Source organism: Pagrus pagrus (assembly GCF_965226575.1).
Source record: "Pagrus pagrus genome assembly, chromosome: 11".
Lineage (NCBI taxonomy): Eukaryota > Metazoa > Chordata > Actinopteri > Spariformes > Sparidae > Pagrus > Pagrus pagrus.
This window is the reverse complement of record NC_140195.1, coordinates 5,533,247-5,546,913: the sequence shown is the minus strand read 5'-3', so window position 1 is coordinate 5,546,913 and position 13,667 is coordinate 5,533,247. Positions and strand designations below refer to the sequence as shown.

The 13,667-nt window shown below is 42.7% G+C and overlaps 1 protein-coding gene across 2 annotated transcripts; it reads right to left on the bottom strand.

Moving 5' to 3' along the window:
* Positions 1-987: 987 nt before the first annotated feature.
* klhl21 (kelch-like family member 21) lies at positions 988-13,667 on the bottom strand. Of its 2 annotated transcripts, none has more exons than XM_084367468.1 (5): positions 13,536-13,667; positions 5,812-6,896; positions 4,037-4,442; positions 3,841-3,913; positions 988-3,534 (listed from the first exon to the last, which is right to left on the bottom strand). In XM_084367468.1, exons 2-5 carry the CDS (start codon positions 6,836-6,838, stop codon positions 3,199-3,201), a joined length of 1,842 nt encoding a protein of 613 aa, XP_084223594.1. In that variant the 5' UTR covers positions 6,839-6,896; positions 13,536-13,667; the 3' UTR covers positions 988-3,198. The 2 variants fall into 2 exon arrangements, with proteins under 2 accessions (XP_084223594.1, XP_084223595.1); XM_084367469.1 differs by lacking the exon at positions 13,536-13,667 and adding an exon at positions 7,788-7,904.

The window sequence follows — 13,667 nt, the reverse complement described above, 5'->3', positions numbered from 1 at the left end:
CCATGTTCTCTGTTAGCTTTTATTAGCTTAGTACAAAAACCGGAAACGATAATAACTGCTGCTGTATGGAGGTGACCGCTACCTGGAGTTTCAAGAAGCTTGTTTCCTGCCCACTACTCACATTAAATACATTCTCCCCTATAACCTCCTTCACATTTTACATTTTGTTTTTTGTTCATATTAAACAAACAAGATATAATGCGTTAATGAGAGAGCTGAAGTTAACTAAAGCTGGTGGGCAGGTTTTGCTTTGTTTGGACGGAGCCAGGCTAGCTGTTTCCCTGCTCCCAGTTGTCGTGCTAAGCTAAGCTAAACCCACAGAGATGCAAGAGTGGTTTCAATCTTCTCATCTCTCAGCACAAAGCAAACTAGCATATTTTTCCACAATGTCAAACTTTTGCTTTGAGATGCTGTATATGTCGACTCTTTTCAATGTAGAAACCCTGGTTTAAAGGTGCCCTGTGGTGTTTTTGACTACTAAAGTGCAAGAAATACGCAAACAAAGATAAAAATAATTCAAAATGGGCTTTACAAATATTTTTTTGCAGAAGAAAATACATTTTGTGAGGATCACTGAATATAAATGCTAGTTTTGATTTTCCACGGGGGCACATTTAACGTTAAAGACCAAAATTAATTGTTTGTTTTACCATCTCCTCAGTAAACATGTTGGAACAGATGCACATCTTTACAGACATCAGAACATTCTTACTTGGAAATAAGACGCTACACAGGTTAATGATTTAGTGTTAAAATATTCAGCTTTATATAAGTGAACACATTAGCTTCCTCTTGCTATTTATAACAAACTAAACGCACTTGTCTTTTCACTCTCAGCAACAACTACTGTCCATCGTTTGTAAGAAATATTTTAGCAAACCTGCTAACAGCTCATCAAATGTGACTCGGCAAAATAAAACTCTCAGACCTGCCTGGGGTTTTCATTTCAGGGTAACCACTCTGTAAACATTATACAAACACAGTACGTAAGGTTAAGAATATACTGTATTTACAAAACTGATTCAACAACACAAACTCGTATGAAAACTAGGAAAACAAAGGATGCATTAACGTCACCGTAAAAACACTCAAAATACTATTACCATTAAAGCAAAAAAATCATTTTACATGAGAACAAACAAACTGAGATTCTTCTGCACTTCCAGTTGTGACATTTACCAAGAGGTCTTGCAACTAACAGGTAGAGACATCTTAAGCAGCCACAGCACAAATATATTCATAAATAAACATACAAAACATCCATAAATACAATTTTTTAAAGAAAATATTTCATGCACATTTGAATGGTGGTTATAAAGGCTGATGAAGCCCAGTTTAAAGGTCTAGGAGGGGACACAGGGAGATGCTGCGCAGCGTTATTTATCACTAGCAGGTTGACATCGCATGCATCCTGAAGATCTACTATGATGACAGAGGATTACTCAGCACACCTGTGAGTACAACATATTCCAACCCGTCCTATTCAGCAATATGTCTGTTTAGTGTTAGATATCGATTGTGATCGCTGTCCGTTTTTTGGAATGTAATCAGATTATTGCCGTTTCTGACCAAACGTCGGTCTCCTTCTTTGGGATTCAAACTGATAAAAAGATATAAAAGTGTACTCGAACTCTTTAGCATCACACTCCTTTAACAATGTCAGATTCATGGTGAACAGAAAAAAAAAAGGATCAAAATCAAAGCAGCAGAACCAGAGATTGTCTTGTCCAAACTACATAACCCAGAATGCAACTCGACAAACACTTGAGGCAAATCGATTGGACTCAGAATCAGATTTGGCGCGGCTCATTCTGAGAGAAAAGCTTTATACAACCTTTTTCACATATGCGGTAGTACCTCAAGACCTGCTAACATGATATGCAAGTTTCCCTTCATGTCTTGTGTTTTTACAACAAACACTGTAACTCGCTGCCAACAGAACGATGTCCACACACAGAAACACCTGACCATATTCGGGTCTGTCTCTTCCATAAGTCCTGGATGGTTCACAGAGAAAAGATCAGGGGACGGCCGTCGTTTTCTTGTAACCAAAACAAGCAGTTTGGAAAATAGACATCAAGCATAAATCTCACCTTTGTCCCACTTTTTCTTTTGTAGTGTAAAATAAACTTGTTGCCGCCCTTTGTGGCCAATGAGGGAAAAACACCACCACACTGTAGTCACAGTGGGTGTTGTCCGTTCTCCTGCCTCAGCTGGACAACGATAAGCTCATCGTCGTTTACTGCCTGATGCAGTAAAATGAGGCAAAGAACAGAGTTTTCATTACTCAGTAATAACCTTTCTGTAGTGTGATGTACTTTTAATCTCTCAGTCCATAATCTTTGGTGAAAATCATTCCCTCCAAGCATAATTTGAATCGTATTACAAGTTGGGTGATTGGTTCATCGCTCAGTAAACACAGGTAATGCCTGACTAGAATTTGTCCAGGACACTGAAATCTTCCAGGACAAGAGGACCGGCACCATTTTTTCCAGAAAACGACACAAAGCTGCTTTATCGGAAAAATGCTGTCCAACAGTATATTTTGGCTTTACGAGAGAAAATTCCTGTACAGATGAAGCTGCCAGTTTGCTTCTTGAACATTTTATGAACGCCCTCCCCTGTAACAATTTCTGTAACTTTCCAAAATCTAAAAATCTGACATTAACACCCACGACATGCTGTGATTGGTCAGCTGTGGGACAGGAGCCACGGTTTCAACTTCTCCTTTTTCATTCGTCACACAACTACTTCTCTCACGTTTCATGTGAACAACCCAGTCCAACACAACGAGGCACAGTCTGAAGATTTACACTGTTATCCCTGTATTTGAATCATATCATACCTCCCCCCCCTTTCTAAGGCCCGCTTTTCCCTCTGCCTTTGGTTGTAGCCGCTCTGAACAACTAAAAACACAACATTTCCAGCGAGGTCGTACACTAGTTCTGTTCAAGCCTAACCCGACCCTGTGAACTAACCCTTTGGTTTGGTTTGGTTATCTTCTCCAACCTTGAACAAACATCAGCCCATTTAGTAAATCATCTGTTCAACAGACTTGAAGGATTATCAGTATGACAGCGTGGTAGTCAAGTGGATAAGAAGGAGCTCCGACTTCTTCACACTTCAGCATAGTGATGAGGTAAACTACTCATGGCACAAATGAGGGAGAGCAGGCTGAAAAATGTCACAGGTCCGAACTCAGTGCGCTGGGTTCACATCCTGGTTCTGGTTCTGGTTGATATTGTTGTTGAGATTGTGGAGCGCTTGGTGGCGTTGGTGCCGATGCAGGTGAATGGCGTTTGACTCGGGGATGTCAGTAGGTTCGAACGCGCTGGACACCTGCGGCATGAACTGTCGGAAAATGCTGACGCTGCCGTGCCAGAAGGTCGGCTGAGGTAGTCGTCCAGCGAGAGACCACGAGCGGGTGGTTGGGTCATAGGCTTCCACCACGTCTGACAGCTCGAACGTGTTGTCGTAACCGCCAGAGACGTATAATTTTCCGCCTAGGACGGCCACACTGCCGCCAACATGGACCTGGATAAAAGAAATATATAATTTTTTAAATCACATTGTAATCCATAACCACAAATTAAACTTAAATAAGCAAATACATATCACAGATGGTTTATTAAAAGTGAGTGAGTGTAAATATATTATGCTTTATACTTTATTTTAACCACACACATGGACACACACGTCACAATGTAAGCACGAGGAAAACTGGTGATGTGTTATATTTTCGAAAACAGGAAATACCTTAATGATTAAACAAGGACTATAAGAGATCACAAACGATCGTTAATGAAGCATGCAGACAAGAGTCAGACGTGAAATACAAACCTGGGTCATCGGACTAATCTTGTCCCACTCGTTCTTCTGAGGATTATAAACATCAACCTCAGCTGAGTCATCCCTACGAATAGAAACACACCAAAGTCAAACTGCTGCCAAAACTATAACTGCCTCAGAAGTTTTCAAGCTAACTTTATGGACCATCGCAACACCGATGTGTCATGAGTTTGGATGTGTAACTCACCTGACAAAGTAGATGAGGCTTTTGAGGGTCACAGTTTTGGGTGTGAAGGACCATGGCGGCAGCTGTCCGCAGCTGACCACGGACCAGCGGTTGGTGTCTGTGTCGTAGCTCTGGATGGTCATGGTGTCCTCCCCGGTCAGAGAGCCTATAGCATACAGGCGTCCGCTGCACGTGGTGGTGGAGCAGTTGTCCATCGGGTGCTGCATGGGTGGTAAGGCCTCCCAGCAGTCCAGAGCGTGATCGTAGCGTTCGGTGCTGTCAGACGCCACCACGTACAGCTGACCTTTCAGCACACAGGAGCTGTGGTACTCGCGAGCCTTCAGCATTGGGGACACCTCCGTCCACTCGTTCACACTGGAGTTGTAGCGCCACACGCCATCATAGAGGCGAGAGCCGTCAGAGCCACCTGGAGGATGCAGATAGGACGTCTCAACAGTTAATATTGTGAGGTTGAACATGCTCCTCAGTAGTCATATTATTACTTCCTTCTTTGGTGTGGCCGTTTGGTAGTGCGTGGGGCTTATTAACTAACACAGTGGCTTCTGGGTAACAGCATCCAGTGTGGAAAACAACAACAAAAAAATGTCCACGCCGCCAATGACATGTTTGGCTCTACGTGTGTGCAACAACAGTGTGCTGCGCTTCTGCAAAATCAGTGTGTGCGTTGTGGATCATAAACCAACTTTAAATCTGTTTTGACATCCTGTAGCAGGCAGTACATTAGAAATGTTTATGTAGCTCCACCAACAATGTCAGGTAATCGTCCTCAAATTTAATCACCACGTGGTGTCACCTGACCATCTATACAATTTCTCCTGGGTTGAGGCTTCATCTCAAAATTTAAGACATTTCATATGATGGAAATAGTGGCCTATATTTGACAATTTACAGCTTTAGGACTCTTGATAGGATCTGCAGACTCTTCATTCCATATTTTTACAGTAACTAGTTGCAGTCCTCCTTCTCTTTCTGTCTAGATGCAAAGATATAATATTTCAATCTTCTCTGTTGCCTTTAAAAAACCCTATGTACTCTGAAGTTTCAATTACATTTTTTATTCAAATTAAATATCGCTTGCACCAAATACATAAATAACCATATCTCAAATGTTGTTCCACAGAAACTGTATCTGAGGTTATAAAAACAAAATCTGCCTGTCAACATTATGCAATCATATACTGCTGTTATTTCTGTCGTCGAGGGAGTGAACTAACACTGCTACATTTATGGCCCACCACCAAAGTCTTACAGGGAACACAAGCTCTGTGTGAAGCTTTGGGATGATTTCTCAGGGGAAACACACTCTCTCCAGGATAGGCCAGTCCACTGGGTGGTGAAGATGAGGAAGACGATGGTGATGATAGCGCCACTGCTGTCCTGGCAGCACACCATGTCCTGCCTCACTTTGCCTTGTTCACACATAGAGCAACTAGCCAAAGAGCTGCAGTTTATTTATAAGCACAGTCAGACGGCCATTTCATAAGATGCAGGAACGGGAATGGAAATCTACCGACTCAAGCTTTCACACCACAGTGAATCTAATATACACAGAAATGGTAACCACTGCACAACGTCTGTGACTTGTCTGACAGGAAGTGGGACACAAGTTAAACTGGATCTCTTGCGTCAAGAAACACACAAGAATCAGACAGAACAACATTAATTTGGGGATTTTAGGATTATCCTCAGTCCCTCATTTCAGTTTTCTACACTGAACACAAATTTCCATTCACAATAATGAAATCTGATGCAAAATATCTGTTAAAATAACTTACCTGAGACATACATATCGTTTCCAAGGGCAGCGATGCTGTAACCTCCTCCCAGGTGGTCAGGGAACTCAGCCAGGTAGCGCCACTGTCCGGTCTGAGGGTTGTAACAGTCCACTGTGACCAGCTCATCACAGTCCTGGTCGCAACCTCCGACCACCACCAAGATTTCTGCCAGTCCCGTGGATGGCCGCGGCCGCATTCGGTGGCAGGGCCTGTCATGGCGGTCGTACTCACAGGACTGGAAGCTGCGAGCTTCGTTCACCATGCGGAGACAGGTGGGTGAAAGGTAGACGAGTGGGTCGCTCTCCACGCGAGCCAACAGAAAGAACCTCCTGACGAAAGGCAGTCGGACCTGCTGGAGGAGCTCGGGCCAGTAGTGAAGTCTCCGCTGGAGGTCAGCCTTAACCCAGCGCACTGCAATCTGATAAACTGTCTCCTCCTTGTCCACAGAAAGCTCATCGTCTGACACAAACTCAAGCAAGCGCTTCCACGGCAACCGCTCAAAGTCCGTCCCTTTAGCCAGCTCCATTATGTTTTTTAGGACAAAGCGACGAGCACTGGACGCTAGCTCTCTGCAAGCGTAGGCCTCTGCAAAGTCCTGGATCTCTAAGCAGTTGGAAACATCCAGCCGCTGCTCCAGAAAGGCACAACAGGCCTCTTTGACGGAGGGGAACTGAAACAGATCAGCCGTCTTCAGCAGGACGTCCACGTTGTCCTGAGTGACCGTGACCCGTCCAGTGTAGCAGAAGTCCACCAGAAGACCTAAAAGCTCAGCTGACACCTCGTGAAGAACCACTCGGTCCATAGCACTCTCCCTCAACGTTCCAGCGAACATAGCCCTGAAGTAGGTGCTGGCAGCGGCTAACACTGTGCGGTGACAGTGGAACTCGCGGCCCTCGGCACAGAGAGTCACATCGAAAAACTTCCGTTCAGCACGGAGTTCATGGATCCCCCGCAGCAGGTTGAAGGCGTGGGCCGTGTCGAAGAAAGGCAGGGTGGATGGTTGTGTCTGCAGGACTGGCTTTTCCATCTCTCCTCTCTCTGGGTGTCTCAGTTTCTGTTGGTTGTGCTCAGAATCCTGTTTTTATCTAGAACAGATACACACCAGAAACATACATCAAAATCCAGACCAACACATGTTACATACATGTATATGTTATGTAATATGTACCAAGTAGAGCTGGGCCATATGGCCTTCAACTTATGTTGCAATATTCTTAGGCTAAATCCTGATACACAATATATCTCAACATTTTGACATCTCATTAGCACTTCGTAACACTAGGACAAAATCAAATATCACAATAGTTGTTTTGTATTTTCCTCAATATCGCTATTGCAATAATATTGTAGGGATGACCATAAGTACTATTAAAAATATTAATGTAACAGTAATGTGGATATAATGACAGTTGGTACAACAGTCTGTTAAGTTCAGAAAATGACATCACTTTACTTAAACTCACCCAAATAATCAGTTCACAATCATTCAAGACCAAGAAAACCAGTAAATGCTCACAAACAGCAGACAGAACTGGGGAAGTTTTGCTTGATATGGATTAAATGGTGAATGGATTACTAATAATAATAAATAAAAATTGACAAATCAATAAACCGACTAATCCTGGCAGCTTTACAACATGTATACAACTGACAAACTGAATCCATAAACGGTGGTCTATAATGATGAAAGAAATGAGAAATGGCTATGATGACTTTCAACAACATTCAAGAAAGTTTCCCAGTTAAAAAAGGTCCGAACATGAGTTCAAACAGAGACATGAGTGAAGTTCAATTTCTACAATGTCCGTGTCAGATGAAAGTACCTAAAAGAAAACACTTGATTCATTTCCTTGAGTTAATTTCACTGTTAGGTGATCGTAATTTTGAGTATGATGAAACCAAACATGAAACAGGTCATTAACTGAAGTAAATCAATACATTTTGATTAAAAACACCCAATCTGTTCTTTCCCCTACCTGACGAGCCCCTCCAAGTGCGTTTCACAAGCAAAGTGACAGCAGACAACAGTCTAGAATATACGACAGCGACGCTCAGCGCGACTCTTCTGAATATGACCAGCTCCTCGCTCGCGTTTAAGAAAGAGAGCTCGCTTGTGCTCAGGGGCTATAAATACACCAGCAGTGTCCATTTCCAGGCAGGGGTGGGGGGGGGATTTAGAGAGAACACCTAACATACCGTGGGCTGACGCTGTGGGGAGAGTATAAACCCCCCCCACTGGTATGACTCTGTGGTCAGTCAGCTTAAGTGAGTGGTCTTTGAGAGAGTAACCAGCTGAGCCCGGGCCTCCTGACCGCCATCAGACCAAAACACAGAGTCCTGTCATAATATTCTGCGATGAGTTTCCACAGAACCACAGCGCTGCTCTGATCGCAGCAGACAAACAGGAACAGGAGCTCATTATGAACGTGTTCACATTAATGATACTAGTGTAGCGCCATTTTTAATATCCAAGCTGGACCACAGCAACCAATGAGAGAGGCTCCCCAGTGCTAGCATACTACGGTTGACAGAAACTTAAAATCTCACCTCCTGTTCTCGCTGAAGAGCAAAAAACCTGTGCTGACCATGTCTCCCCGCTCAACCAGACTCATTTAACCTTCTGCTTTTGTTTTTTTCTCACTGCCAAGCGTTGCTACAGCAAGTTGTTACACCACGCACGCTACTTTCCATTTTGTTTACGTCTGCTTCCCCAACAGTACTTGAGAGGGATCGTGTGGGAGCCCAGCTTCTGTCTGCAGAGCAATGAAGCCAGGGGGCTGCAGCAAACAGCGGTGTTCACTGTTTATTCAAAAAGTATTAATATTGAACATGTAGCGTGTCCAAATTGCACCAAAGTCAACACTCCACTTCCTTGGGTCCTCAGCAACAAACCTGCCAAGTGTAAAGTAGATTGTATGAACAGTTCTCAGAGATTTATACTTGGATATACAGCCTACACTTACAGTTGGCTACGAGATTCATTATTTCTAAACTGTGTTTTTGGACTTTCTGTCGACATGCCGCTGGACTACAGGCTTGGTACTTTGGGCGCACGCTCAACCAGTCAAAAGCCTTTTCTGCCTCCTGTTTGAGTATCTTCTGATTGTGATGATTCTGATTATTATTTTACTAATTGACCTGTCCTCCAGTACCAGCACTGCTAGGAGCTGTGTGCTACATCTCCAATAAATACAGTTATTCATCAACCTTTGTTTGACTAGTTTATTACTGGACCTGCCCGTCACATACCGTGCCACCCACCACCACCACCACAGTACATTCAGAACCTGTGGGAAAAACTGGAAGGCCTATTGAGGATTCGTGTCAATATTTGGAGATGATCATTCCTTCTCAAAATACACAGGTATCTTCTTTCAGAGATTTGTTTAAAGGTTGTAATAAAGCCCCTGGTCCTCTGGCCAAAAGGTTTTCACATGCACATTCCACACAAGGGTTCAACAATGCAGCGGTGCACATAGAGTCTGTGAGGGATCAAACTGCTCTTCTGAAGGGCAGACAGGACTTTACAACCCAGACCTGCACTGAAAAAAACACATCTTTGTAACTTCTCTGGAAGTCCTCGCTTTAGACTCGATAATGACATTTCCTTACATAGATGTGACAAGGTTTCCTTTCGCTCAGTCGACTGAAAATGTTCAGTGGAGACATTTTACTGTCACATCTGTTCTTTCACCGTTTCATCTTTTAGTACACATTATAAGAAGAGGAAAATTTGTCAAAATCTTTAAATAGAGGGTGGATCAATACGCTAACTGTGAGTATTGTATTGAGCAACTTTTAATCAGTGTGTTTACCAACCAGCTCCCAGAATAGCCGACAGAAATTTATACTCTCGAAGGAACGAGAGTAGGTGAGAGGGAGGGAAACAGTGGTGAGTGGAAACAATGTCACTGCTATGAGTGAGGAGTACAGAGAGACCTGTGTAACAGCCAGTATACCACCTACACAGGACGGCGATATAGGTGAAAGGGACCCTATGCCCCCTTTCATCACATACCAAAACAGCATTAGCCTGTCTGCCCCCTGGAGCTAAACTCATGACCTGCAGTTACATCCAGGACGAAAACACTCAGAGAGGTACAATGCTGTTAGTCACAGTACTTTAGAAATGTCCTGGCAAAAACTCTAGAGGATTGGTGGCGAACATTATGTACTATTCCTTAAAAAGGTTGTAGAGACGGCCTATTTTGGGAACCATGATACTAGTGAATCAATCAGAATTACTGGAAATAGACAGTCTTCTTTTACTTGTTTGTAAGGACTTGACTAAATGAAGCAAGTGAATCAGATTTAAAACATCCAACAACAGTCTACAGACATGCCAGCAGCTCTATGACTGCAACAGAGTACAGTCAGCATGCTACCATGCTCATGACAGTGATTACATGCTGATGTTGGGATCAAATGTTTACCATTGTTATCTTCTTAGTTTTACACGTTAGCATGCTAGCTTTTGCCAATAACAAGCAAACACAAAGTACAACTGACTGACAGGAAACGGGAGAAGACATGCAGCAAAGGGCAACAGGCTGGAACTGATCCTGGGCCACTGCTGGGGACTCTACCGAGGCCCTACCAGGTGACCTATCACCAAGGGCAAAGTATATTTTGACCTGATTATGGTGCTGGATATAAAAATTGAGGATTAAGTAAGAATTATATGAATTTATTAACTAAATTTCATATGAATCTGCCATCTGAACGCAGATTAGTTTGAAATATTACAGGTAGTAGTTTTCTGTGGGAGTAATGGACAAGAAGCAGCTCAGTTAGATGTTTGATGAACAGCTGCACCCCTCCAACTTCTCAGTGAGGTAAGCAACTCCTTTCCCCTCACTAACGTTATCAGGTTCCCTATTTGCATTGGGTTAAAATCTGAGATACTGCAAAATAGGCGCTTTTTCTTTTTGCTTTGTTGCGACAACAAATCCTCACTCATCATCTTGTTGGTCAACTCTCGGAGTCCTTACTCTTCTTACTCGTGCCGCGGCTCCGCTGCACATAGCAGACACTTTCAGTTTATGATTGTGGACAAGTAATGTAATTGGTGTATGCCCAAAAACCGTATGGTAACACAGACTATTGTGGCAAGCTTAGTCGAGATATTTTACTAAATCTACAAACATCAACCTGATGGTGGCTATAGAGGAAAAATCAGGGGATCATAAAAGTCAGATTCCTCCTTTGAGGGACCATGAATGTCTTTACAAAATGTCACATCAATCCATCAAATTGTTGCTGAGATAATTGAATCTGGACCAAGTGGTGGGCCGACAAACCGAGAGATCAAGATCCACATTCGTAGAGTAAAAAGGTAAGACATTCAAAGGCAGAAGACTCAAGGGAACAAAAACATTACTATACAAATACATGAAAGGATTATCATCATCTTGCAAAGAAAATAAAGTTGGGTTCATTTATCCACTGCAAGACATGACACTGTGCCACAGCTTCATACAATTATGTGGCTTCCAAGAGTCCAAGTCGAGCCTTTCTCTGCATGTAAACAGTGTAAATCAAAAACAGGCTCAGCTTACATGTAGCTGCTTACAGTCTGGTCTCTGTCTCTTGGTTTGACCGCTAGCATTGCCCCTTGCTGGTGCAAGCTTGCAATTACTTCCAAAGACAATTTGCATAAAGGCTTCAACACTGTTTTGCATTTTTTTCCCATCTCAGTAACAGTCAGCCTTACAGAACAACAGCTCTACTGTCCGCAGAATTACCTTGCTGAAGCTTGGCTGTTCAAATTTAGTGTTTTAGTAGGCAAATATTAAGCGCTGTCTACTTTGATTATCAGATGAACACATTAAAAGCTGCATTTAACCTGGAAGGCTTTTTCTGCAGCAACACAGACATGAAATCATCATCACGTTGACCCATTCTGGGATAAAGACAGTACCCAGAATGATGTGGTCCAGAACAGCACCTGGTATCCTAACAGCCACACTAAGACAGCTGCTCTCTGTGCTGTCGCTACAGGCTGCTGGGGCCGAGGCAACCATCAGAGCGGAGTGACATAAACCCCTGGTTCTCCACAGCTGAGCCTGGCCTGGCCATAAAAAGGCAACCACGCCACACTCCTCTCATTCCCCACGGAGGAGGGCCAGCACGAGGCCACTAGCAGCAGCAGCTCTCAGATAAGGAGGCGGTGTGAGATATAGGGTTAGGGTTAGTGGATGCATCACTTGTATGGTGATAGAGCAGTGTCTCATCTGAACCTTGCACTTTTGTTGTTGTTGATGAACACACAGAGCAAGAGGCCTACTTGAATATTGGTTTCAAATCACTTTCCTTGAAAATCAACAACCCATTATCAAGCAGGGTCTCAGTCAGCACATGTCCAGCCAAGCGTCGAGTATAAACAAGTACTTTATTTTAGGGTTTTCAAAGTATAGAGCAGTATGAAAATTGATGGTTATTGTACTGTGTACATTGGCTTATCTACGGTACTGAATTCTTCTATAATAGCATTATAAAATGATAGATATTTCAAGTTTATATCGAGTTTCATGTCGGTCAGAGCATAATATTATGTAAAATAATAATAAAGAGTTTGTTCAACCCCGAAAAAAACCTTCTGTTTTCATTCCTTTGTGGGTCAGTAGTAACAATAACTAATAATTAGAATCGTGCAATACTGTATAATGGGAAAGTGATGTTTTAATATATAAATGTACTCTTTTACCCCACAACATTTAATTCACAGTTATAGTTACAAAAGTTATGACATTTTTTAGTTTTGCAGAGATGCTCTGGCCTACAACCTTGTTCTCCAGATGCAATAAAACATTTTTGTTTGGCAGAGACAGGGAGAAATGCCACATCATCATGATTTTACTGGTTTTTCAATGACAATGAGAATTGTGATATAGAATTTAATCATCCATAATCATTGATCATATCGTGCAGACCTAGTCACAATTTTTTTGGGGACCAAAACACATATTCACGGAATAAACAATCAAGTGAAACTTAAATATCCCAATATCTCTGACTCATTTTGAGAAGTGTAAAACAGCTTATTACTGATTAGTCCTGTTTATAAAATTCAGGGCAAAATACGCTTATTTTAATGTCATGTCTCAGACCTCTCCACCATCTCAAACACCAGGCAGTGAGCTCCCTCTGCCTCCTACATCCCTCTAACTCCTCCTGCTCCTGTAACTTACAGTTGGAAATAATTATAAACATTTGCATCATGCAGCCCAGACATGCTGAGCACAGTGAGGCCTCAGTCTGAAACTGCTTTGACAAAAAAAAAAAAGATATTCAATATGTATTCAAATGTAGTACACAGTGCTATCATACTCATAATACACAGCTAGGCCCCAAAGCCACACACAGAGATGAAGTGTGTCTATAACCTGAGGCACACTTATTATGCTAATGACACAACAACACGAAAACTGTTTAGCAACTTCTGTCTAGCTAGCTTAATCAACTTTCAACAACATGACGACTTCATTCTCAAAGTGATGTAAAGGGTATTTCCATAATGTTAATGACAGACTACTTAAGACTCTGCAGAGCTCCATTTTACAGCCGACATTAAAGTAATGTCATGTTTGTACGAAGCTCGTCAGGTTATTTTTCTAATTTTTCTAACGGACGTAACGTCGCTGCTAACAACCGTCCGTCTGTCCTCCGCTTCGAGAAAATAACCACCTTCATAAACACGCCAACTCACTTTTTAGACAACTTACCAGCACTTGTCTTCAGCTGATGTTAACGATTTTAATGAGTATGAGGCGTTAACACGGCAGAAATCGAGCTGGAGTGAAAGTTTGACGCCGCGGATCTCTTCGGCCTCCTCTGCGCCATGACACCCCGCACTG